The sequence below is a fragment of the Typopeltis vanoorti genome, chromosome 15, assembly GCF_054136105.1.
Source record: "Typopeltis vanoorti isolate ZY-2024b chromosome 15, IOZ_Tvanoo_1.0, whole genome shotgun sequence".
Classification (NCBI taxonomy): Eukaryota; Metazoa; Arthropoda; class Arachnida; order Uropygi; family Thelyphonidae; genus Typopeltis; species Typopeltis vanoorti.
In genome coordinates, this window is record NC_143563.1 from 121,088,526 (window position 1) to 121,116,505 (window position 27,980).

The window sequence follows — 27,980 nt, forward strand, 5'->3', positions numbered from 1 at the left end:
GTTCCAATGTTGTGGGTTCTTGTGAAACAGGAAGCCGTCCTTTTCCAACTAGCAACATCCATAACCAAGCTTCCTTCCAGGTTTGACCTGAACACATCATAACAACTAGTTCTACTCGTGGAAGTCCCTTGTTCTTACCCAGTTGCATGTTGGATGCCTTCAAGCCTGGGGGGGGGGGGTCTTACCATCCAGCACCATATTGTACTTTCTCATTTCTAACATGTTCATAGAATGTTCTTGGCAAGGTACAGAGGTGGTTTGCCATTGCCTTCCTCTGGAATATTTTATCGACTTTCCAGTCTAGATCTGTACTATTCTACAAAAATGGGGGAACCTCTGGAAGGATGTGATTCTTCACAACGCAGTATGGTCTTGGTAAAGGAGAGGTTAAGTCTCTGTACTAGAGATGTATTACGCATATATATACCCTGGAATAATTCCCAGTAAGGAAATTATTAAGGAATGTTTTCTCATTACTCTAACGGAGACAACATGTCAGCCATTATACGTAACTTCTCATATGCCATTTTACACGGAGTGTGCATGCTCGCCGAGGAGTTTGATGGGTGATTGACAGCTGACAGAGAGAGCGTTCAGTATCGAAGTAACGAGAAAAACAAAAGAAGAGCTAATGGAAATTTAAGAACACAGAATGGAGAAATTTTGTTGTCGAAAATTTTTTTTAGTTTTTACATGACAGTCGGAAGAATATTAATAAAAGATTCTGAAAAGGAATCATAGAGCTAAGTCTTTAAGCTGGAGGAGTTAAGACTGTCAACAAGTATTTAGTAAATAAAAGAAGATATTGCAGTTAATGTTCTAAATGAATGTTCGAGGAAATGCTGATTGGAAAGTTTTTCATCTGTCTTAAGGATGCCAGATTTGTTTGTTATTTCTAATGGAAAAGGCGACGGAATAACTCAAATTGGGTATGATGTTCATGAAGTGGTAGAAGAAACTTTTTTCCTCTGGTACAGTAAATTGTGCATCAAATAGAACTGCAAGAGGTAAGAAATATTTACACTTCAGTGAGACAGGAGGAATAATATTGTATGCTACACATAAGGGAGATTAAAATATAAAATTTTAAAAAAAGAATCCTATGGAAAAGAAGAAAAAATTTTATAATTTCAGAAAAGGCCCTGGGTGCTTAAGGGTCAAAGCTGTATAACTGAGAGGATACCTCCACATAGCCTTTAAAGGAATGCGGAGAACCGACCAGGGCTTCTGACCTAATGTCTAATCCTCACCTTCTCGTGGTGCACCCTGTTGGGTATCTACTTGGATACTGAATGGACGAGGATGGGCTGGCAATTTGGGATTTAGCCGACCAAATAGTAATTCTTATTGGTTAAACCAAAATATAGAATGATGGTACAACACGACAAAATTTCATGCCGGCTGGGGCGTCGCCGGGTTAAACAAGGCCCCCATTGTTTTTGCCAGGGAACCAGGGCGAACAGCAAAAAGTCAGCTACTGGAACAAATCTGAAAATAAACACCAACTCAACATCACCAGAGTTAAAGATCGGTACTATCAACATAAGAAGCCTGAATGGCAAAGAAATGGAGCTAGCTGAGGAATTAGATAAGTACCAGATCGACATAATAGGGGTGAATGAAACAAAAAAGACCAAAACTGGTGAGATCTTTCTGAGCAATAAATACAAAATGTTATATTCAGGCAATGACAATCAAGGAAAAGAAGGAGTAGCCATAGTATTCAACACAAAATACGAGGCTAATCTTCTTGAATGGCAGGCAGTCTCAAGTAGAATAATGTGGGCAAATATGAGAATGGGGAACTGGACAATGAGACTTATTTGTGCCTATGGTCCCACAGAAGGTTCTACTAAGGTAGAAGTGGAGGAATTTTTTGACGCTTTAGAAAAAGCAACTGACACAATGAAAAATGAAAAGTTGGTCCTTGTTGGGGATCTAAATAGCAGAGTAGGAAATGATTGTGATACATACAAAAATATTTTGGGAAAATTTGGAGAAAAGAGCAAAGCTAATAATAATGGCAAATATCTGTTGGATTTCTGCTCAGGACATGGACTGGTTATTACTAACACCATGTTCCAACATAAAAATGTGCACAAATTCACATGGAGAGAAGAGGCTAGGAATAAGAAAAGTCTCATTGACTATGTTATTGTTGATAGTGATGTTTTCTCCCTGGTGCAGGACACCAGAGTGTACAGAGGATTTGAAATTGGAAGTGATCACTATTTAGTCTTGAGCAGGATAAAATTGAATTTCATATTGAAAAGAATAACACGTAAGAAAGTTTTAAAGCGAATAAAAGTTGAGCAGCTCTCAGATGTGAGCTGTAGACTAAAATACACAAAGATTATTGAAGAAAAAATGAAAGAGTTTGAGAACAGGAATCAAACCTTGGAGATTCAGTGGCAAACTCTGAAGAAAACATTGATTGATTCTGCTAAATAGGCATGTGGTGAGGTTGTCTGTAAGGATAAAAAAATCAGAACTCCCTGGTGGACACAGGAAGTTAAAGAGGCAGGGAAGGAAAAGAAGAAAGCATACCAAAAGTTCCTGTCAAATAAGTCAGCTTGTGCTCTTAGAGAATATAGAGACAAATGCAAGAATGCTAAACACCGTGTAAAACTAGCTAAACAAAAGTCATGGGAGGACTTTGGCAAGAATATAGAAAATAAATATCAAGAAGGTGGCAAAATATTCTGGAGGTTGTTGAAGAAGCTTAAGAATGGAGGAAAGAGTGCTATAAAAGGAATTAGAGATGATAAAGGTAACATGAAAAACAGGAGAAAAAGATATCCTTGAAGTATGGAGTAATTACTTTGAAAAACTGCTAAATGAAACAAGCAGTGATGACAGCACAGTGGTAAAAAACACTGACCAGGCATGTAGTCAGGAATACATATCCATACTTGAAGTAGAAAAAGCCATCAAAGGCTTGAAATGTGGAAAGGCAGCAGGAGTAGATGATATTCGACCAGAAATGCTGAAGTATGGTGGTATAAGAGTCTTACAGTGGCTGCACTGCATAGTTCAGAAAGCCTGGACAGAGGGATGAATTCCCGATGATTGGAGTAGAGCTCTCATAGTACCCATATATAAAAAGGGAAATAAAACTGCATGTGAGAATTACAGAGGTATTTCCCTACTGAGTGTTCCTGGCAAGATCTATGCAAGTATACTTGAGAAACGGTTGAGAAGAATTGTGGAAGAAAAGCTTGGTGAAGAACAAGTTGGATTCAGGCCAAATAGAGGCTGTAAGGATCAGATCTTCACTTTACAACAAATAGTCGAGAAAGCATGGGAATATAACAAAGATCTGTATTTAAGTTTTGTCGATCTGGAAAAGGCATATGACAAGGTGCCAAGAGAGAAGCTATTCAATACGCTGCAATTATATGGTGTCAATGGGGCATTATATCAAGCAATACTTAGTCTTTATTTGTGTTGTAAGTCAGCAGTTAGAATTGAAGGAAGTACAGGAAGATGGTTTAATGTTAAATCTGGTGTGAGACAAGGATGTACATTATCCCCTCTGTTATTCATTATCTATATGGATCACATTATGAAGGAAAGTGGTATTAAACATGATATCAAAATTGGAGATGTTAATGTCAGCTCTTTGCTTTATGCGGATGATGTTATACTTCTAAATAAATCCGCTACAAGTCTGCAAGATTCTCTGACTAAATTGAATAGCTGTTGTAATAGATATGGTATGAAGGTCAGCAATAAAAAGACAAAGACAATGAAAATAGGCAGAATCATCGAAAATGTCAACTGTGTTGTGAATGGAGAACCTGTGGAACAAGTAAAACATTTCAGCTATTTAGGCACGATTTTTACTGAAGATGGTAAATTAAATATAGAAATAGACAACAGAATCAGCAAAGCTGGTATCGTGGGAAGTCAATTGAATAAATTCATATGGAATAAGAGAGAAATTAGTTGGAACACTAAATTAGCTGTATACAAGACAGTGTTCAAACCAATTTTAACTTATGGATCTGAGAGCTGTGTCAGAAGTAAAACACTTGACCAAAGACTTGAGACCGCAGATATGAGAGTCCTGAGAAAGATTATAGGTGTGAACAGATGGCATCAATGGCAGTATCATATTAAAAACGAGGATATTAGGAAAGAACTTGACATTGTCAGCATTCAGGAATGCGTTAGCAGAGCTAATCTCAGGTGGTATGGTCACTTAAACAGAATGGGCAAAGAAAGATTAGCAAAACAAGTGTTCTCTGCCAGGTTGGCAGTAAAACGACCCAGAGGAAGACCAAGATATAGGTGGATTGATAAGGTACAAAGTGCTTTAGACGATAGAAATATAAGATCTGATAATGTTGGAGTGTTGACAAGTAACAGACTGATTTGGAGGAAAATTATAGATAGGAAATTAATAGTGATGTAATTTTTTTCATGTAGTACTGTCATATCCTGTACACCCCTTGAGGGTACATGGCAGGAATTTGATGATGATGATGAGAAAAGGCCCTAACAAAGAAACTGACTATGAACATTTTGTTATTGTGAAAACAAGGTGTTTAAGTCATCCAGTAATAGAATGAGTCAAAGAATGGATGATTTTAATGTTTTTGGATAAGAAAATCTCTCAAGTGTTGATTTATTTTAGAAGGCCTTGAATCCAGTTATTTTTGTAGTTATGTAATTTTATTTAAACATTTTGTTATTGTGAAAACAAGGTGTTTAAGTCTGATAGATGTGATTAAGTATATGTTAAACAATCCAGTAATAGAATGAGTCAAAGAATGGATGATTTTAATGTTTTTGGAAAAGAAAATCTGTCAAGTGTTGATTTATTTTAGAAGGCCTTGAATCCAGTTATTTTTGTAGTTATGTAATTTTATTTAAAGTGTATATATTGTTTTAGTTTTATTAAATGTGTATATTTTTTGTATTTGGTCTTGAGTCAGTGACTTTCTAGATTCTAAGGGAAACAAAAGTCATTGCACCAATCGGAACTGAACCCTTGTGTAAATAATAAACACTTGGAGTATAAAAACAATCTTTACAGAGATTAACCTCTATACAAGATATTACTATATAACAAACATCCAAATTTTACTCAAGATGAGGTTTTTCTTGGTAAAAGCATATTACAAATATGTTTTTGTCAAAAAACCTCTCTCTCTCTCTCTCTCTCTCTCTCTTTGAGCATCCAAGAAATTTAAGTTTTCTCTTTTGCTTAAGGCTTTACTTTCCCTTTGGACTGCCATTATTCCTACAAATTCCAACAAATCAGCAAGCTGCCCAACTACTGAATACAGTTACATACTTCAGCACTGCTCATAAGAGCTCCCTAAAAAATATTAGCCTGATTACAGATTAACTGATTTGTGGTTTTATGGCACAAGGACAGCAAACATCATACTGAGTCAGGACAAAGGTTACAGGTGTACACATGGTATTAATAAATAAATAGATAAATACTTACAGGGAGATAAATTAGTTAGTGAGCTAATATGTATGTACAAATGTACAAAGTATGAAGTATTCTGCATGTTAACAGTTTTAACAAATAGTTATCTACACCAGGTATTAATGGGGGGGGGGGGATTGAAAAGTTCTGATAAACAAATAGAACAAAAATGATATTAAAGCAGCTGATATAACCAGAAGAAAGAACATATCTTAAAACCCTTTAAACTCCATGTTTCATCAAATTATTATTATTTTTTCTTTTAGAATATATAAGAAGACATGTCAGAGGTTTTCAAGAAATTCTAAGACATCTAGGTGCAGGACATCATCAAGTTTTTCATGCTACAAGAAAAGTCTGCAACCGAGATTCACCAAGTGTGAGACTGTAGGAGACTGTGCCTCAAACATCCAACAGGTACCAGATGGGTGGCCAAGTTTAAAATTAGGCACCCTGAGACAACAGATGCTCCCAGGTCAGGAAGACCTTCCACAATGATCACACCTGAAAGCATTGATGCAGTGTATAATCCTTGCCATGATCCTTGATGATAGACAATGTCAGCCAAAAATGTTGCAAAGACTGTAGGGATATCCAGGGAATGAATTGGGGTGGTTATCTACCAACATCTGGACATGCAGAAACTCTCAGTGCAGTGAGTTCCCAAATGTGAGTTCCCAAATGAATGCCAACTAAAAGAGAGAATGTGTGTTCTCAAGAGATTTTGGGTCATTTTGAGAAACCAGGTGCAAATTTTTTGGCTCATATTATGACTGTTGATGAAACATGGCTTCATCACTATGATCCAGATACCAAACAACAGTTAGTGGAGTGAAGACACAAAGGTTCTCAATAGCCAAAGGCGTTCCGAACCCAAAAGTCAGCAGGGAAGGTTCTTGGCATTGTCTTTAGGGATATGAATGATTTAATCCTTACCAAGTAAGAGGGTGATCTGAAAAGTTCTCAGCCTAACAATGAAAAAGCGAATTTATATTTTCAAAATTATCTTTATTTTTCAACATAATCTCCCTTAAGACTAATACATTTATTCCACTCATGCTCCAGGGCCATTATTCTGTCACTGTAATGGTTCTCAGTAAGATCTGCAAAATACCCCTCTACAACTGCAATCACCTCTTGATTCGAAGAAAAACGCTTACCAGCGAGGAAGAGTTTTAGTTTTGTTTTCGGAAGAGATAAAAGTCAGAGGGAGCCAAATCTGGGGAATAGGGTGGATGTTCCAACAATTCATAGTGCAGATCCCTTAATTTTCCCATTGCCAAAACACTTTGCAGGCAGGTGTTGTCCTGATGAAAAATGATATTTTTTCTTCTGCAAACAGGGTCTTTTCTCGAATTATTTCATCTAGTCTGGTTAAAAGATTGGAATAATATTCTCCAGTTATTGTTTTACCCTTTTCAAGATAATTAATAAACAAAATGCCTTTAGCATTCCAAAACACAGATACCATGACCTTTCCTGCTGATTTAACCGACTTTGTCTTCTTTGGCGCTGAACAACCAGCTTCTGTTTTGACTGCTGTTTGGATTCTGGTGTGTAATGGTAAATCCAAGTCTCATCCATAGTAATAAATCAATGCACAAAATCAATTTTTTTCATGTTAAAACGCTCCAAGCACTGTTCAGAGATTTTCATGAGAGTGCGTTTTTGATCTTCTGTAAACAAGCGTGGCACCCATCTTGCACAAAGCTTTTTCATTTGCAATTCTTCATGCAAAATATATCCTACATGTTCTTTTGAAATGCCTATAATCTCAGCAATTTCACTTACTTTGACTGGCTGGTCATCCAATACCATATCGTGCACTCGATCAATAATTTCTAGTGTTGTTACACTTTTTGAATGTCTTTTACGTGGTTCATCTTTAAGGCTGGTACGGCCACATTTAAACTCGGCAGGCTGGTACGGCCACATTTAAACTCGGCAGCCCATTTCTTAACAGTCGAAAATGAAGGAGAAGAGTGCCCATAATCTTTTATGAACTTTGAATGAATTTCTTTTGCCGTTAAACCTTCTTTTACAAAGAATTTTATAACTGCACGATACTCAATTTTATCCATTTCAAGGGATACAGACAACACTTTTGCTTCAGACAGCTGTATAAAACAAACTACTTGATAGTATGACTTGGAATTTCACATGGATGCTTATGAGAGATGTACCAACTTAGAAAAAAAAAAAAAATCTTGCTGATTGTTGCCATCTAGAGTCAAGGCCGGGAACTTTTCAGACCACCCTTGTACCTCAAAAAAAAAAAAGGTGAATCTTTTACAGCAACATTTTATTCTACAGCTCTGAAGGAAAACCACAGGAAACTCAGCAGAGGTGTGCTGTTTTTGCAAGACAACGAACTTGCTCACACTGCTCATGAAACCCAACAGACAACACAAAACTTGTTTTTTCAATGCCTTTCTCACCCACCATATTTGCCAAACCTAGCACCACTAACAATTACCTATTCCCAAATTTAAAGAAACTTGAAAGGAACAAAATTTACCACAGATGATGAAGTCATATCTGCAGCTGAGGACTGGTTTGTGCAACCAGAGAGAGAGAGAGAGACTTTTTTTCTCAGAGGACTGCAAATGATGCAACATTGTAACAAGTGTATAACACTTCATGGGGAATATGTAGAATAATGTGTAAGTTACATGGATCCACCTCACCTTCATGGTGATTATCATAACTTTTCAGCACACTCTCATAAATGGTTCTATCTGGCTGGGTGGCTCAGTCAATGTAGCATTATGCTTGAAACCTCAGGGTACAAGGTTTCATGTCCCTGTTCAAGTGAATATCTTTTTTAGGTGAAAGATGAATTCCATTACCTGATGTGAGACAACCTCCCCACTCAATGGAGACCTAGATTGGCTTGAAAGGGGTCCATGTTTCATCTCTAGAACAGGATTTCCAGACTATGTAAAAAATAAATAAAAAATATTATATTGGTGTAAAAAAGTATTATACTGGTGGGATTATGCTGGAGGAAACTGATGAGGCTAAGGATCTTGGAGCGTTAGTAGATAGGAAGCTGATGTTCAGAGACCGTGCAACAAAGATTGCAAATACAACTCAAAAGATAACTGGATTGCTGAAATGAACATTCACATGTAAAGAGGTAAAGATGTTATTTTGTCTCTTTACAAAGCCTTGATAAGACCTCACTTGGACTAATGTGTGCAGGTCTGATCTCCTGGTTTCCATTATGATTCTGATATAGTAGAGAGTGTTAAAAATTATATCAGGATTGTGGAATACTGACTATAAAGACAGCCTGAGAATTTGTAGACTGCAGACACTAGCAAACAGAAGAAAGAGGGGTGATATGATTGAGACTTACAAACTTCTGAAAGCGTCATACAGGATTTCAGTTGATGGAATTTTCCAATTTATGGAGGGTGGGGAAAGGACAAGAGGGCATTCTTGGAAGTTGAGAAAGAATGCCGCTAAGAAAGGGGTGAGTGCTAGATTTTTCTCTCATGGGAATTTTTCTCTCATAAGAATAAGCATGATTGGAATGGATTGTCACTGGATGTTATGAGTGCAAGCAGTGTGAATGAACTGAAGAATAAGTATGATAGCTGGTGTGTGTAGTAAGTGGACTCCCTCGATAAGTCTCTCTTAATAATAATAATATATATAAAAAAATAGATAAAAATTTTGAAAGTAGAAAAAAAAATCCTTAGCTGACCCATGGTACAAAATGTAGTATAGGTTTGTAATTAACTTTTTGTAGGTGGAAGAAACATTAAATAGTTATAAGAAGATAAATTAGTACATTGTATGTTCTGAGGTTTAGTGCGTACAATGTGGTATACACATCAAACAAATTTATAATGAAATATGCTTGAATAAGTTAATTCTTTGTAAAAATTTAAAAACGTCATGCAATTTGTCTGAGTCTGATAACATCTGCCTGAGTGTATGGGCACTCAGGTAGATGTTATAAGTATAGGTTTACTTATCATAACAACCAAATAAGTAAAAAAGTTATTTCACTCTCATGTGAAGCACTGGCACTTCACCAGTATATGACTAATGGTGAGAAAGGTGTTGCATTTCTCACACATAGATGGGTCATCAGCCCTCAGTAAATAAGAATATGTATGTGGAGCCCAGCGAGAACAACTACTTGTTCTGTTCCTACGTTGACTAGACCGCCAATGCTTAATTTCAGGCTTAATCTCATATTAGCAAAGATATTTAATAGCGAAGAGGGGTCACTTAAGACAAAGCCTTGAGCTTAGCTACTGTTTCTCTTGTTGCCCTTTCAAAATTAAAAAATAAAGAGGATATGAAACTGCTGATGATATTCTGGCAAAATTTTCTCCAAAAGTCAGCAACAGCTTTTGGAATCAGCAACAATATATCCAAGGTAGACCATGTGTGTTCTGTATCTACCTTTCATCTTCCAGATTTTATCCCATACAATTTTTGCAATGGTTATTTGATTAATCGATGATGTAAATTGGATCCAAGATTGTTTTTAAAAATAGTCCAAACAAATTTAAATGCTATTAAGTTTGTTATGGTACAGTGTCTACGAAATATACCACATGCTCTGTCTTGATCTTTCTTGGATGCTTGACACTCAAATTCCACCAAGGTTTTGGACAGAGCAGAAATCAGGATGATGTTTTTGGAATTGCTGCATGGACAATACAATCTGTGACATACTTCACTACTTTGTAGATAGGTGTTTGGCTGACTGCTTCAGCATTAAATTTTGCAAGGTGGGAAAATGTATTCATCTAACTTATTTATCATCAGTACCTTCAAAAAAATTTCACACAAGTATATCAAATTATTATCCTTTAATTAAAAATTAATTTTCTCTCTTTTAGCTTAGCTGGTATAAAATAAAGGAATTGCTCCATTGCCAAAAGATAAGCTTTTTTAATCTAACATTTCCAAATTAAATTTTAATCCCCAACTCTCTATTTACTCTTCCAGTCTTAAAAGCATTTGGAAGAGACATGAGGTCAATTGAACTGCTTAATTTTACATAAGTAAAAACGAGAAATTTTGCTAATATATGAATCTAAATCATTGATATTCTAAATTATTGAATAATAAAGGCCCTAAAATCAAACCTTGGGGAATTGCATTCCTAAATACCAATCCCTGGAAGTCTCCCCTTTACACACTACTATATGCTAACAACCTGTCAACCAATTACTCATCAACTGAACTAAACAATAAACAATCATAGATCTGCAAATGACATTTTTATGAGGAGGTACATATGTCAAATACTACCAAGAATATTTGCTGAAATCTCAATACATCACCGTTTTTGTTGTTTATCACATCCCTCTTTTTGAATCTGTCAACTGAACTTTACAACCATAAACCTTTGATCTATTCTCATAAGAAGCCACAGACTTGTCACCATCTTGATCACTCACTTCTGAATCTTCTGCACCACTTCTACAAATGACATTTTTATCAGGAAGTTCCATATGCTAAATACTACCACACTCCAAACAAAGCTTTTAATACAGTGCTTCTTTGCTCTCAATGACACACTTTTTAATGTTAATAGTGTTCTTTTCTTGTTAAATCCCTTTTTTACTTGTGCTACTCTTGTTCTCATATCTCTTCCTAGATAGGTAGGTAAATTCTTTTACTTGCTTTAATCTTTTTCCTGACATTTATGATTTGCTTTCCATCCCTAGTACATTTCATTATCTTTGTTTTGTTTTTTTCTCACGGATTTTCATCTTAATCTTTCATTTAGAAGAATATTCATCTCTGCAATTGAATCTTGTAGTTCTTTTGCATTTTCTGGTATTTCTGTGTCATCTGCAAAGCTTATTGTATTATAAAACCTGTCATTCATCTTTATTATACTATTAATTTTTTTTTTTTTTTAATTCCTTCAGTGCCTCTTCGACGTAAATATTAAAAAGTAATGGCATGAGTCCACACTCTTTCTTATTTTAGCTACTTTTCCTTGTTTTATATAGTTAATAAATTAGTCTTCTGTCATTGTAATTTATCTTCAGATTTTTGAGGACTTTAAACATCAATATTTCAGTCAATGTTGTCAAAAGCTTTTTCTCTATTATTATTATTATTATTATTATTATTCAGGCCTCCATGGAGTCAAAAGACTCCTCGTGGGAGGTCCTTTCTAAGAAACACAAGTCTACCAAGACTCATCGAGGGAGGTACCTCCTAGGAAACACAAAGTCTATCATACCACTCCTTAAATGCACTGACCGTTCTTGCTCTCACCACTCCATCAGGCAATGCATTCCATGGTTCATCCACCCTCCATGCAAAGAAACTACTCCTCACCCTCTTTCTCACAGTTTCCTTTTGTAACTTCCAGGGATGGCTCCTCATCATGACTCCTTCCCGCTGTTCAACCAAGCAAAGGAACTCCCCAGTGTCAACCCTGTAACCACCTCTCAACAGTTTAAAAGTCTCAATCATATCACCCCTCCTTCTTCTATCCACCAAACTCAGCAGTCCACACTCCTTCAGCCAATCCTCATAACTAACATTGTACAGTCCCGACACCATCTTTGTTATCTGCCTTTGTACCCTTTTCACAGTTAATTTATCCCCTTCAAATCCTGGGGACCAGATCTAAGAACAATAGTCTAAGTGTGGTCTGATCAGAGTCTTATAGAATGGAATGATAACCATTTTATCTCTGCAGGTCAGTGTCCTTCTCATTATTGCAGCAATCCTCTGTGTTACCTTCACTACATTTGCAATATGTCCCCTAAATTTCAGGTTTCTATCAATCATCAAACCCAGATCTCTTGTCTCTGCTAATTCCTCCAGTTTAGCTCCTCCCAAGTGCGTATGCAGCGTCCCATCGATGTGTCCCAAACCTCAAGACATTACATTTTGCTGCATTAAACTGACACCCCCATTCATTTGCTCATCTATCTAGCTTATTCAAATCCTCTTGCAGGGCTACCACATCTGCACTATTACTAATAACCTTTCCCAGCTTCGCATCATCTACAAACAACTGAATATCCCCTTGCAATCCACGGACAATGTCATTGATATAAAGGTTAAACAGTATAGGTCCCAGTACTGAGCCCTGTGGAACTGCACTTGTAACCTTCTGCTTCCTTGAAACTGCCGCACCATACATAACTCTCTGATACCTATCGGACAGCCAATCCTGAATCCAGTTGACCAATCTGACATCCAGACCCATGTGCTGCAACTTCAATATCAGCTTTTCATTGCACCCTTTCAAATGCCTTTGCTATGTCTAGTAAAATGGCAGTATATGCCTGTCCCTCATCTAATGCTCTTGTAACTTTATCATAAAATGCTAGCATATTGCTAAAACAAGAGCACCCCGTCACAAATCCATGCTGACTCTCACTGATAACATTACCCTCATCTGCTCAATGCTGTATATGGTCCCTCACTCTTTCTCCAAGATCTTACTAACTACTGATGACATACAAACTGGCCTATAATTAGATACTTCCAGTCTGCTACTGCCCTTATGCAATGGCAATATCTTACCTTCCTTCCATTCCATGGGCACCTTTCCTGCAATCAGACTTTCATTGAAAAGCCAGGTCAAGGGCACTGTCAGTTCCCTAGCACATTCTCTCAAAACTCGTGGTGAAATACCATCCAGTCCCACAGCTTTACTAACATCCCGAGTACTCAGTATGTGTAACACACTCTCTGCCTGCACTTCTAAACCTGCTCTATCTCTCTAGTATTCAAATTGACTCCTCCAGGATGAAATATTCCAATAAAGTGTTCATTGAACAATTTCACTATATCCTCTGCATCAGTCACTCTATTTCCATTTTTATCCCACAATGTCATTCTTCCACAGTCATTTCTCCTCCTGCTGGCTACATAGCTAAAAAATTCCCTAGGATTTTTCTTGGATTTAAGGAATCTATCATGAATGAGTATGGCTGTGTTTATTCTAAGTGCTTTTTCTATGATCAGTCAGAGAGCTAGTATAGCTTCTCATGTCCCTCTATTTTTTGTAAAACCAAATTTGTCATCAGGTGAATGTTCTATTTTTCTTTCAATACAGCAATAGACATTTCTGGTTAGGATTTTAAGATGGTGGAGTAATAAACTTAACAATCAGTGATCTTCATATGCTTGCACTAGGGCTTTCTATGGAATTGCTAGCATAATGCTTTTCTCAAAATCTATTGGGATTTTTCCAGTTGTGTACATTTGATTAATAATTTTATATAGTTCACATTTTGAATCTTCACCTAGTGTGCGTAAAATTTTTCCTGTGATTTGGTCTATTCCTTGTGCTTTAGACTGTTTCAGTTCTTTAAGAGCCTCAAATGAGCAGAATAAATCATATTGTGTATTTCTTATATGTGATTATGATTATGGTTCGACAAATATGCTCTCCCACTCACCCACAGTAAGTAGATTTTGCCAGCTGGTGAGCAATGTAGACTGGACGATGTAGGATATTTTTTAATAAATAAAAAAATAACTTTCTGAAATAGCTTTTTAACTTTAAAAAATACAAATGCAGCACCAATGATTTATGGATTCCTACTGATATGTCAAAAAAAAAAAGAAAAAAAGTAGGAGGAGATCAGAGGGAACATTTTTGGGTGGCAAATACGATTTGCATAATTTGTTGAATCTGATTATGATGACTTACTTGTATTTAATCATCAATTTTAACTGTACTGTTGAAAGGCCAACCAGGTTTGTCTCTAATCTAAATTCTATTACTCATCTCAGAATCATGTATTTATTCAATTCGAAAAACTTTAATCATCGGCTATAAAGTTGAAGTCAGTAATTACCCCAAGTTCATTCAAAATGATTTAATAAATTAAAGATTATTTACAGTAATTATATACATGGCTCATCTAGTAAATATATAAAGAAAAGTACAGTCATCCTTCGACTTAAGTCCATTCGAGTTACATCCTTTCGAAGATACGTCCGTGATCCCATAAGAGAATAAATAACATTTTAGGCTATACTTTCGAACAAGATGCAAACGTAAAGTAAAGCATGCACAGTGTGGCAACAGCGCTTTCAGCGGCAACCTCTCTCGGCAGTTGGCACTTGTCTTCAACAGTTCCTCTGTTGATTTTGTGTTTGAGAAATGGGCACAATCAAAAATAACGCACAATCAAAAAACCTAGTGAAGAATCACTGAAAAAGAGGCGAGCAATTGATTTATAACTTGCAACTTGAAATAAAGTTGCAAGTTATAAAGCAACATGAAGCTGGTTAGCCCATCAGTGGGATCGCACATGACTTCAAATCGTCTCATTCTACAGTAACAACCATTTTGAAAAATAAGAATAAAACCATAGAGGCTGTGAAAGGATCTGCTTCCATTAAATCGACGATAGTGACGAAACAATGACAAGGTCCTATCGGTGATATGGAAAAGCTACTTGCATCATGGATAGAGGACCTGAATCAAACGTGCATACCCCTTAGCACTGTTACTATAACTGCTAAGGCACTGTCTCTTCAACATGTTGAAGGAGAAAGCAGAACCCGATTATGACTACAAATTCAATGCTTCTTCCGATTGGTTCATGAGATTTAAGCAGCGTTTTGCACTGCATAATGTGAAAATGTATGGGAATCTGCAAGTGCTGAGAAGGCTGCCAAGGAGTTTGTGGAAAAACTGGATAAAATTATTACGAAGGAAAATTATTTGCCACAGCAAATATTTAATATGGATAAGACATCCTTGTTTTGGAAAAAAAATGCCCAAGAAGACATTCATCTACAAAAAGCTAAAATCTATACCTAGATTCAAAGCTCTTAATGCCCATATTATGATTCTGTTATGGGTAATGTGGCTGGATATAAACTGAAACCATTTGTGATATGGCACAGTGAGAATCCACAAATCTTCAAAAACATTAGGAAGCTTACTCCCAATTAATTATCGGAGCAATAAGAAGTCGTGGATGACACAAAAATTGTTTGAGGATGCCTTAATCAACTGTTATGCGAGTGAAATAAAAAGCTATTATGTGAAATAAAATGTAGAATTTAAAATTTTATTAATTCTAGATAATGCTCCAGTCATCCATCTTATACGTCTTATAGCGGTGATCTTCACCAAGTTCAAGGTCATGTTTATCCCTCAAAATACTACTTCATTGATCCAACTGATGGATCAGGGAGTTTTTGCAGTGTTTAAGGTTTATTATCTACAGAGAACTTTTTCACAAGCCATTTTTGCTACTGAAGGAAATGACCAGACTCTCATGCAATTCTGGAAAACATTCAATATTTATCATGCTATTAAAAATATTGCTGTGGCTTGGGACGAAGTGACCTCTCAATGTATGAGTGGCATATGGAAAAAGACATTAAAAAGATTTGTGCATGATTTTGGAAGTTTGTAATAGTGGGTCTAGCAAACAATCTGAATCTCGAAGTGAATGATGATGACATAATTCAACTCACAAAAAGTTCCCCTGAAGAGTTGACCAATGAAGAATTGATCGAACTGGAGGAGGAACTGTTGCAGAAGACGAAAAATGAGAAAAGGAAGTGGTAGTTAAACAATTTGCAGTGACGGGTCATGCAAAAATGTTCTTTGCAGTTAGCGATGTTCTCAAAATGGCCAAAGATGTGGACCCCAATGTTGAACACTACTTATTAGTAGAAACGAAAGTACATGATGCGTTTGCTTGCTATGAACGAATTTATGATGAAAAGAAGAAGAGGAATAAGCAAAGCACATTGGACATTTTCATCAAAAAAACAACAACAACAAAGGTTACACAAGAAGAGACACAGTCTGATCGTTCACACAGGGAAGGTAATGAAGAAGTGATTGTGGAGGAATATTTGGGTGATTATTCTCCTGTTTTATAGTGGCAGTAACTAACACACACAGTACAATTTTATAATAAGGTTTAAAAATTAAAATGACAGTATACTTATTACAGTTAAGTTCCTAATCCCTATAACTCTGCTGATTTAATGTATCGACTTACATCTGACTTGATTTACGTCCTGCCAGATGGAATGGAACCCGGACGTAAGTCGAGGGATGACTGTAATTATATTATAAAATAAAAAAATATTAAGTCACTCTTACAACCTTTTTCTCAAATCAGTTGGTAGAAACAAATGAAGCTGAATGTACATTGAGCTCAACTAAATTTCACAAAACCTCATAATATAGCATCGTACTAATCAACTGCACTTTAAACAACTCCAAGTAAATCTTTGTCATTTAATTCTCTGATTGGACTAAACAGAGCAAATAAGCATAAACAAAAAAAAAAATATTGCATGAAATATCTTCTAGACTGTCGCAACTTGTATATAAAGAGCAGCTGACATCATATCAAGTTGCTCTGTATTCATAACGCACAGCATCCTTTCCAGGGGTAGAAAATATCTCAACATTTCAAGAGACCATGTTTTTTTGTTTTGTTTTGTTTTTGAGAAGCCTGTACATAAAATTTTCAGAACAGAATGTGAAGTCAGGAGGAAATTTTCTAGTGCCATGACAGCTGAGCACCTTGGATTTATCTAGTTCCCCCCATTCTCACAATGCCATGAATTACAGAGTGAAGAGTCATTGGAAGCTTTTCCACATGGTTATACTATAAATTAAAGATACCAAGAAATTGGTTTAATCGTTTATCCAAGTGTAAGCAAACCAAGTTTGCACCTGAAATATAATCAGGACTAGGGCAACTCATATATAGAGGCTAATGACTTCACATCACTTGCCTTAGTATTCCATAATGCAAAGTACATATCCTTGTGGACATGTATATTACTATGCATTATGGGAGGAGTTACTACCCAGACCAGTTTCAACCTTTATTGAGGTCTCACCAGTGGGAGACAGACCCAGAAGTAATACTAAGAATGAAGAAATGTAGGTCATATTTTCATATACAAATAGCCAAAAGGTGTCATCTTATTATTAAATTACTCTGGAATAGAGATAGTTGTTGGAAGTTTTTCCACTTGGTTATACTATAAATTACAGATACCAAGAAATTATATACTTTTATATACACATATCCCACTGATGCAACCAGAATAAAGGTCGAAACCCAGTCTGGGTACTGACCCTTTCCATAATGCATAGCATTATATATGTCTGCAAGGATATGTGTTTTGCATTATGGGACTAAGGCAAGTGATGTGAAGTCATTAGCTTCTATATGGGAGTTGCCACAGTCCTGAAAATACTTCAGGCGCAAATGTTGTTTGCTTACACTTGGATAAAGGATTAAACCAAGTACAGGTAACCCTCGTATAACGCAGTACTTATACAACACGGTTTCGATATAATGCGGTCTACAAATTGTAGAAACCCTCGTTCAACGCTGTTTCAATATAACACATTCTATAAACTGTAGAACTCTTTATCTTTTCATATATTTTTCACCGTGCAGCTTAAAATTCAAATTTTAACTTCGTTAAATCAGCGTATGCCTGTATCGCACATGTAGTTAGTTGTTGCAAATTTATATTAGGGGGAAATACCCTTTAGCATGCAAGTACGTCAATTGTTTACAGTATAAAGTGTTAATTGTTGAAAATTGCCTTCATTTTCTGCCAGGAAAGCGCATTAAAAATCATAAGTATGTTAATCTCAAGCTTAGCACTTTATTTTCTGCTGAGTTACATACAATATATAATGCTTTTTTATGTAAAAATTTATTTCTATAGTAATGGCCACTTAGAGGGCTTTTGCGATTTGGTTGAAAATGAAATTAGTGAATTAACTGATGGGGAAATAGATTTAAATGAGGAGGAACAGGTACAATTAATAGATAACGCCAAACCAACTGGTACAATTAATAGATGCCGGCAAAGTTCTGCCGAAGATTCTGATTGTGATGAATCCATTAAAGAATTCAATTTAAAGAAATTAGCAGAAGGATTGGACTTGGCAAGAAAGCTAGGAAGTTATTTTATGCATAATAATCCCTCAATAGAGTGCTTCGAAAAATTCACGAGACAATGGATATTTGAATGATATAATCACGTAATCACAAGAAAGATATTTATTTAACCAAATATTTCGGTCTGGAAATAGCAGACCATCGTCAGTGGTAATACAAGAACAGTTTAAAAAATACAAGCTAGAATACTAACAATAGATCGTTAAAATTATAACACGCCGCGTGATGTTAAATCACTAAGTATGAAATGGAATATTTTGAAGTACAAACATGATTGAATTTGCTATTAAAAATATAATAATAAATAAATAAATAAATAAAAAATTAATTAATGAGTAATCTTGATTAGACTTTCCCAGATTTTTGATATAGATATACAGTCATTACGATTCAGGTTGGGGCGATGGAGCAAGGCCTCCACGCTTTCCTTGAACAAACGTTCGAACCTATAACGGGATCTATGAAAGAGGCGAGTCACGGACCAAAGGATGCTGTGGTTAGTTTCAATCCCGTGTTGAGCCAATCCAGACTTTTCAGGTTTGTTGTGAAGAATGGATGATTGATGTTCTTGGATTCTTTTTTCAAGAGAACGTCCAGTTTGTCCAAAATAAAAGAGATCACAGTTACATGGAATTTGATTTTATTTAAATTAAGGGGATATTAAATCCCACATTGTTTTAAAACCGAATAAGAAACTCAAAGATTGGAATCAGAGAGTTTCTTGCCGAATATAGTACAGTAAACTATAAAGTATCGGCGATCACTAAGCGTCTGCTAAATGCAAGTGACCCTAGCATGTAGTGCAATACCGGAAATCTCGCAGCAAAGTCGGTCAAGTTCTGATCACTATTCTTAGGTATTTTCCATAATGTAAAAACACATTTCCTAGGAAATGTATGCTGTTATTACATTATGGTGGGGAGGTCACTACCCAGACCGGTTTCAGCCTTTTTTGAGGCTTCATCAGTGAGTAGCTAGACCAAGTTAATACCAAAGTGTATAGCGAAAAGCACTTATACTCTGCTATACGAGTTTCCAAACAGGTGCAACCATTAAGTTACTTAAATATAAAGAGCTAATAAGCTTCATTTCGGCAACAAAAACATTATTTAAATTAAGGGGATATTAAATCCCACATTGTTTTAAAACCGAATAAGAAACTCAAAGATTGGAATCAGAGAGTTTCTTGCCGAATATAGTATAGTAAACTATAAAGTATCGGCGATCACTAAGCGTCCGCTAAATGCAAGTGACCCTAGCACGTAGTGCAATACCGGAAATCTCGCAGCAAAGTCGGCAAAGTTCTGATCACTATTCTTAGGTATTTTCCATAATGTAAAAACACATTTCCTAGGAAATGTGTTTTTACATTATGTATTTTACATTATGGAAAATACCTAAGAATAGTGATCAGAACTTTACCGACTTTGCTGCGAGATTTCCGGTATTGCACTACGTGCTAGGGTCACTTGCATTTAGCGGACGCTTAGTGATCGCCGATACTTTATAGTTTACTATACTATATTCGGCAAGAAATTGCCGAATATAGTATAGTATAGTATAGTATAGCTCTCTGATTCCAATCTTTAAGTTTCTTATTCGGTTTTAAAACAATGTGGGATTTAATATCCCCTTAATTTAAATAATGTTTTTGTTGCCGAAATGAAGCTTATTAGCTCTTTATATTTAATTAACTTAATGGTTGCACCTGTTTGGAAACTCGTATAGCAGAGTATAAGTGCTTTTCGCTATACACTTTGGTATTAACTTGGTCTAGCTACTCACTGATGAAGCCTCAAAAAAGGCTGAAACCGGTCTGGGTAGTGACCTCCCCACCATAATGTAATAACAGCATACATTTCCTAGGAAATGTGTTTTTACATTATGGAAAATACCTAAGAATAGTGATCAGAACTTTACCGACTTTGCTGCGAGATTTCCGGTATTGCACTGCGTGCTAGGGTCACTTGCATTTAGCGGACGCTTAGTGATCGCCGATACTTTATAGTTTACTATACTATATTCGGCAAGAAACTCTCTGATTCCAATCTTTGAGTTTCTTATTCGGTTTTAAAACAATGTGGGATTTAATATCCCCTTAATTTAAATAATGTTTTTGTTGCCGAAATGAAGCTTATTAGCTCTTTGTATTTAAATGGAATTTGATAAACTCCGGGAAGAGATAAAGTTGAGCGTTTGTCTTTAGGAGAAGGAAAATGAGAAGATTTATTTCGTTAAATAAATATCTTTCTTGTGATTACGTGATTATATCATTCAGCCTTATGTCACAAGTATCCTTGAAACAACAAATGGATATTTGTTTAGCTCCATATTATGAACTTAATAAAAAATTGCAGCATAGTGGTAAGCAAAGTCTTATTTCTGAATTCTTGATAACTAAACCAGCCTAATTATGCAAAGAGAATTATACAAATGATTTTCAAGAGGTCATTGTTGTTTATAGAATTAAAAAAAAAAAAACAATTTTGAAACATAACCCTACTTTTTCTATGCGATCTGAGTCTCACATAACGCGATTTATATAACGCAACATTTCTGTAGAACTAACAGACACGTTATACGAGGGTTACCTGTATATAATTTCTTAGTATCTTTAATTTATAGTGTAAGGAGTCATTCAAGTCCACAGACCTGATAAGAGTATGCCATGCATTATTAGAATACACAGCAACCAGATGTAACATAAACTACTCTTTATATACATAAGTAGCCCTAATTGTGAAGATATTCCATATATAGTTTTGTTTGTTTACACTTGGATGAATTTTCAAGTATAACATTTTATCAACTGAAGATGAACAAATTATATGAACAAAAGTAATCATGAATGTAGCAAGCATTAATATGCTAAATCTGTAATTAATATTATATAAGATTTATCATTAAAGGACTATAACTGTTTCGAAATACCACAATAAACACTCTTTGCAAAATAAAAAAGGCAAGCAATAAAAATTTACAATTACTTGTAATGCTTAAGAACTGTTGGATCTGGAAAAACTTTTAGCTTCTTGCAAAGTTTCTTCCCTTCCCTATAAAAAAAAAATTGAAAATGACAAAGTAACTAAACATAAGAAATTTCAAATGATAAATGTAAGTGCATGTTATACAAACCTATACACGCAATATAGCAAATTATAAAATAGAAAATTAAATAGATCAGGAGACAGTAAACTATGGCCTGTGGGCTCAATCCAGCGTGCTGCCTATTACTGTATAGCCCACAAATTAAGGATGATTTTTAAATGAATTTCCTGCCAAAATTATGAAATTGCTATTTCAGCATCCACAGTGTTATTGTGATGCAGTCATGCCATTCATTTGCAAAATGAATATGGCCACTTTCATACCACATGTAGTTGTGGCATGAACACGCACCATGGTACACTCTCATCACTGTGCATTGATAGTAATACTACTCACAGTCACAGTGCTAACCTAAGTGTTTTGAGTGCCATGTATTTCTTAGTCTCATGTATCAAGAATTAATGTTGAATAATATTGGTACATATCTGTTTATATCTTATTCAAATTCAGAAGATCCAAAGTTATGAGCATAAAATCAATCAATTCTGATCAAAGTTTTTTGTTTGTTTTTTTGCAATTACCACTACACACCCATCATGTAAAAATTTTGTTACAGGTCTGCCTTACTTCATGAGCATTAGCAATCGATTTTGATAACTGGGAGAACTTTGAACCCCAATTAAGCATAATTATGTCTCATAAAATAAATTATTATTATTGTTTATTTGTATTTCTTAGTCTCATGTATCAAGAATTAATGTTGAATAATATTGGTACATATCTGTTTATATCTTATTCAAATTCAGGAGATCCAAAGTTATGAGCATAAAATCAATCAATTCTGATCAAAGTTTTTTGTTTGTTTTTTTGCAATTACTGCTAGGCACCCATCATGTAAAAATCTTGTTACAGGTCTGCCTTACTTCATGAGCATTAGCAATCGATTTTGATAACTGGGAGAACTTTGAACCCCAATTAAGCATAATTATGTCTCATAAAATAAATTATTATTATTGTTATCCTAAGACTCCATGGAGTTAGACTAATTGAGAAGGTCCCTTTTCTTATATAAACAGCTAATGATACAATGCCTTAAACACATTCAAATTCTCTGCAGACACCATGGTCTCAGGCAATACATTCCAATCATTTATAATTCTTCATGCAAGAAAGCCTGCTCCTCACTCCTTTGCTCACACCTTCCTCATACAGTTTCCAGAAATGACCTCTTGTTCTCCCCAAATCTCCAACCATTTTATGATAAACCACTTTAACATTAACAACCTATAACTAACTATTACCAACTTGTACATCTCTATCATATCACCCCCCCTCTTCCTCCTATCCACTAGACTGCAAATTGCATCATCTCAATCTTTCTTCCTATTAAACATTCCAGAGATCAGAAACTATTTTGGTCATCATCTCAGGACTCTCTACATCTCTTCATCCTTTTGAAACCAAGTGACCAAATCTGTGCACAGTGATACATATGTGGCCTAATTAAAGCCTTATACAACAAAATAGAATCTCCTTACTTTTACAAGTCAGTGTCTTCTGCATCACTGCCAGAATTTGCTATGTTGTCTTCCTAATTTTGGTGATATGGATTCTAAATTTTGGATCCTATCCACATCACAAGATCTCTTATTTCCTCCACCTCCAACAATATATCTCCACCAAGCACAAATTTGACATCCCATCTTTGTTTCCCAAATTTTAACACTTTACATTTCGCAACATTCAATTGGTATCTCCACTCCTGTGCCCATTCACTTAGCCTATTCAAAGTCTTCTTGTAAGGCCACAACATTTGCTCTACTCCTCATAGTTTGTCCCAACTTTGCATCGTCTGCAAACAGCTGTATATTCCCATTTGATTCTTCCCCGATATCATTAACATACAAGTTAAATAGCAATGGCCTTAAAACAGACTCCTGAGGAACACCACTAGTGACTTTCCTCTACTGGGATATTGCTTCCCCATATACACAACTTGTTGATACCTATCAGACACCCAATCTCCAATTCTAATCACACCACATGTAGTTGTGGTATGATCAGAATTGGATCCTACAATGGAATTGATTATTACCACTCCTCTTATGTTGCCTCCATAATGTCTGTTTTCCTCTGTATTGCATGCTTAATCTCTTCTTTCATCCATTACAGACTGTCACTCTCACCAACTGAAGGGATATTTGACACCTAATTTACAATAACATTCTCTGATGAGATAAATAAATCCAAGACCCTCAATCCTCATGTGCCCTCTGTTACATACATGCTTGAGGTAGTTGTCCCTCAAAAAAGATAAAAAGGGAGGTGAAGTACTAATGATAATTGAAAAAGATTTATGTCCACACAAGATAGAGATGTAAGGGGAAAGGTAGTAGTTCTGAAACAGTATGGTGTGAGATAGAGATGAATAGATATTTTCCAAAAATATATGAATAGATAACTGAATGATAAATTAATAATATAAATAGATGAATATATAATTCAATACATTGTACTAATTTCCCAAAAATGTTTATGTACAATTACATTCTATATTTAGTTAATAAAAATATGCAAATTTTGTTTGCTATTATACACAAGTATATGATATCCTTAATTTTACCTCTTGCTGAAGAGTAAAATATTTAGTATCTGGTCATTCTCAGAAAAAGTTTGCTGACCACTGGGTTATAGATTATCTTCTAAATGAAATCATAACAGGAGGGGGAGGGAGAGAAAGAGAGATCCTGGACACCATCAAGAGTCTACATTAGGGCATTTTCAATTTTCAAGAAAGCATCAAGAGGAAGTCAAAATTATATGTGAATCACTTCACACTCTCATTGTTCAAAGTTACGGGAAAGAATTGCAAACAAATTCAAGCATACAACAGATCAGTTTCTATTCTAAGAGAACTACTGAAACAAAAAAAATCTATCATGTTTATAGATGGCTCTTGTAGGAAAATATTTTCACAAAGTTGGAGGAACAAAACCTGGAAGACTGATGAAAGAATGGTAAGCAAGAAGAAAAGTAAGATTGAGATTATGCCAAAAAAAAAAAAAAAAAGCAGTTCAAAACAAAATATGGACAAACTACTTTATTATACAAATTTTTAACATTTGTGACATAGTAAAACAAACTTTGAAACAATTAAACAGAAGGGATTTATTGACACTTCATTAAATCAAATACTTCCATGTCAATATATAATAGTTTCAACAGACAATTCAACAAGGTGGAATAACAACAACAATGAATTTCAAAAGATATGAGCCATGCACTAGCTAAATACGGTACAGCAGACAGCAAGAAATTATCCAAACAAAAAATTATTGCTTGCAACTAATATAAGTAAGACCCTCAAATTTTAAGTAAAGAAAGACAGTCATTATAGTTTAAGTTAGGATAATGTAGCACTTGAGCACACTCTGAACAAATCGTAAATTTAAAATGGAACAGTATAATAAATGAGTATTAGGCCAAAAGATTCCATGGTTAGTGTCAATTCCATGATATGCTAGACCACATATCACAGGGTTTTATTTATAAGTAATACAAGATTTATGTTCTTGTTGTCTGTTCTCAACAGAACAGACTGTTTATCCAAAGTAAGAGAGAGAGAGAGAGAAGGCAATCAAAAGAGGTTTGGTGGTAAACATCTGGGAGAGGCAGAGACCATTTCTTAGTGGAAGGTAACACAGAAGAGAGTTTGTTAACAGGCAAAATTATGGACACTAAATTATAATTCCTGAAGATCTTCAAAATAGGTTCAGTAATTCCAAAAACACAGTGAATTGAAACTCACCACACAGGTTCAGGATTTAGAGGAACAGGGCTGTAAGAGTTAAGAATGCAGTGAATCTTCCATGAGAAGAAGCCATTCTCTTAGAAGATACACTGCATAATACACTGGGATTGACACTAGGTAGCAAAGAGAGAGAGTTGTGTTTGTCGAGATTGCTGAGAAAAGATAAGTTTACACATTAAACTTGTGTGTGCCAATAGTGATAATTTGTTATTTAAATATTGTGTTTAATAACTGGGATCAGTTTGTTGATTGGTTGGTTTATGGTCACAAGAACAGCAAAAGTCATACTGAGCCATAGCAAAAGTTACAGCAATACATAAATAGTCAAAGATAAATTAATAAATAATATGTATGTATAAAAATTAAGTTAAGCAATGCAGTATCTACATATAAACAAAATTACAGCAAAGGTACGGCAATACACAAAGAAGTAGAATAAATAATCAAACAGACTCTAGTAGCGATATGCATGTACAAAAACCAAGTCAAACAAAGCAGTATCTACATATGAGAGTGGTCTGAAAAGTTTTCGGCCTAACAATGAAAAAAACGAATTTATAATTTCAAAATTATTTTTATTTTTCAACGTAATCTCCCTTAAGACTAATACATTTATTCCACTCATGCTCCAGGGCCATTATTCCATCCCTGTAGTGGCTCTCAGTAAGATCTGCAAAATACCCCTCTAAAGCTATAATCACCTCTTGATTCGAAGAAAAATGCTGCCCAACGAGGAAGAGTTTTAGTTTTGGGAAAAAATAGAAGTCAGAGGGAGCCAAATCTGGGGAATAGGGTGGATGTTCCAACAATTCATAGTGCAGATCCCTTAATTTTCCCACTGCCAAAACACCTTTGTAGGCAGGCGCATTGTCCTGATGAAAGATGATTTTTTCCTTCTGCAAACCAGGTTTTTTCTCAGTAAATTTTTTCGTCTAGTCTGATTAAAAGATCGGAAACGGTTACTGTTGTACCCTTTTCAAGATAATTAATAAACAAAATGCCTTTAGCATTCCAAAACACAGATACCATGACCTTTCCTGCTGATTTAACCGACTTTGTCTTCTTTGTCGCTGAACAACCAGCTTCTGTTTTGACTGCTGTTTGGATTCTGGTATGTAATGGTAAATCCAAGTCTCATCCATAGTAATAAATCAATGCACAAAATCAATTTTTTTCTTGTTAAAACGCTCCAAGCACTGTTCAGAGATTTTCATGCGCGTGTGTTTTTGATCAGCTGAGAGCAAGTGAGGCACCCATCTTGCACAAAGCATTTTTCATTTGCAATTCTTCATGCAAAATATATCTACACATTCTTTAGAAATGCCTATAGTCTCAGTAATTTCACGCACTTTGACTCGCCGGTCATCCAATACCATATTGTGCACTCGATCAATGATTTCTGGGGGTGTTACACTTTTTGGACGTCCTTCATGTGGATCATCTTTAAAATCGGCAGCCCATTTCTTAATTGTTGAAAATGAAGGAGAAGAGTGTCCATAAACTTTTATGAACTTCAAATGAATTTCTTTTGCTGTTAAACTTTCTTTTACAGACAATTTTATAACCACACGATACTCGATAATTTTATCCATTTCAAGGGATACAGACAACACTTTTGCTTTAGACAGCTGTATAAAACAAACTACTTGATAAAATGACTTGCAACACATGGATGCTTATGACAGATGTACCAACTTAGAAAAAAAAAATCTTGCTGATAGTGTTGCCATCTATGGTCAAGGTTGAGGCCGAGCACTTTTCAGACCACTCTCGTATAAATAAAATTACAGCAAAGGTTACAGAAGTGCATAAATAGTCAAAGACAAATTAGTAAACAATATGCATGCAAAAAATTAATGTTAACAATGCAGTATCTATATATAAACAAAATTACAGCAATACCTAAATAGTCAAAGATCAACTAGTAAATAATATGTATGTACAAAAATTAAGTTAAGCAATGCAGTATTTATATATAAATAAAAGTACAGTTATATGTCTTTGTACAAATTAATTCCTTGTAATAGGTTAAAAACATCATGCAATCTGCCTGAGTCTAATAACATCTGCCCGAGTGTATATGGCATTGTTAAGGTAAAAATTTCATTCCTCTCTCGTGTAAACTTCTGACTCCACCAGAATATGACAAACAGTAAGACATGTACTAAATTTTTCACACAAAGGTGGATCATCAGCCCTCAATAAATAAGAATATGTAAGATGACCATGATTTATATGGAGCTTAACAAAAACGTCCTCTCTTCTCTTTCTATGTTGACTAGAATGCCAATGCTTAATTTCAGGCTTAATGTCATTTAATTTGTTTGTCAATGCTTCATGATGACTGCCATTTTATGTTTAATATTATTTGGAAAATAGAGAATTAAAGGTCGTTTACAAAAGAACATAAAATGTCAATCTCTCTTTCTAAGAAATTGAACTGCCAATGAGCAATTAGTTTTGATCTTATAGACTGTCTGTAGTCTGTATATGGTACTGTCAAATAGTACGTGAAGAAAGTATGAGCTGATGCTGCAGCTGCAGTCTCATTTTCTTTAATTCCAATGGAATCCAGAACAACCAAACACCAAAATTAAAGTTTTTATTTTGTATAACAGGTGTAACACCTTACATATCACTAGATGTGGATAGTATATAGGAGAGTAGATAGCCTGTAAAGAGCTCAAAAAGTCCATATAAATTACACACTTCTGGTAGCAGTTTTATTTTATATGCACAAGTGCAAGCGGAA

At 35.3% G+C, this 27,980-nt stretch overlaps 1 protein-coding gene across 5 annotated transcripts in view; it reads right to left on the reverse strand.

Annotated features, from left to right (window-relative positions):
- The window catches only part of LOC150099108 (protein disulfide-isomerase A5), a 953,872-nt gene that overhangs the window by 836,796 nt on the left and 89,096 nt on the right, over nt 1-27,980 (reverse strand). For all 5 annotated transcript variants that reach the window (XR_016549469.1, XM_090404751.1, XM_090404750.1 and 2 more), the window contains exon 4: nt 21,357-21,422. Coding sequence is in view for 4 of the 5 variants with exons in the window: in XM_090404751.1 (XP_090260877.1) it covers nt 21,357-21,422 (66 nt within the window). In the remaining variant the exon portion in view is untranslated. The remainder of the gene's footprint in view (nt 1-21,356; nt 21,423-27,980) is intronic.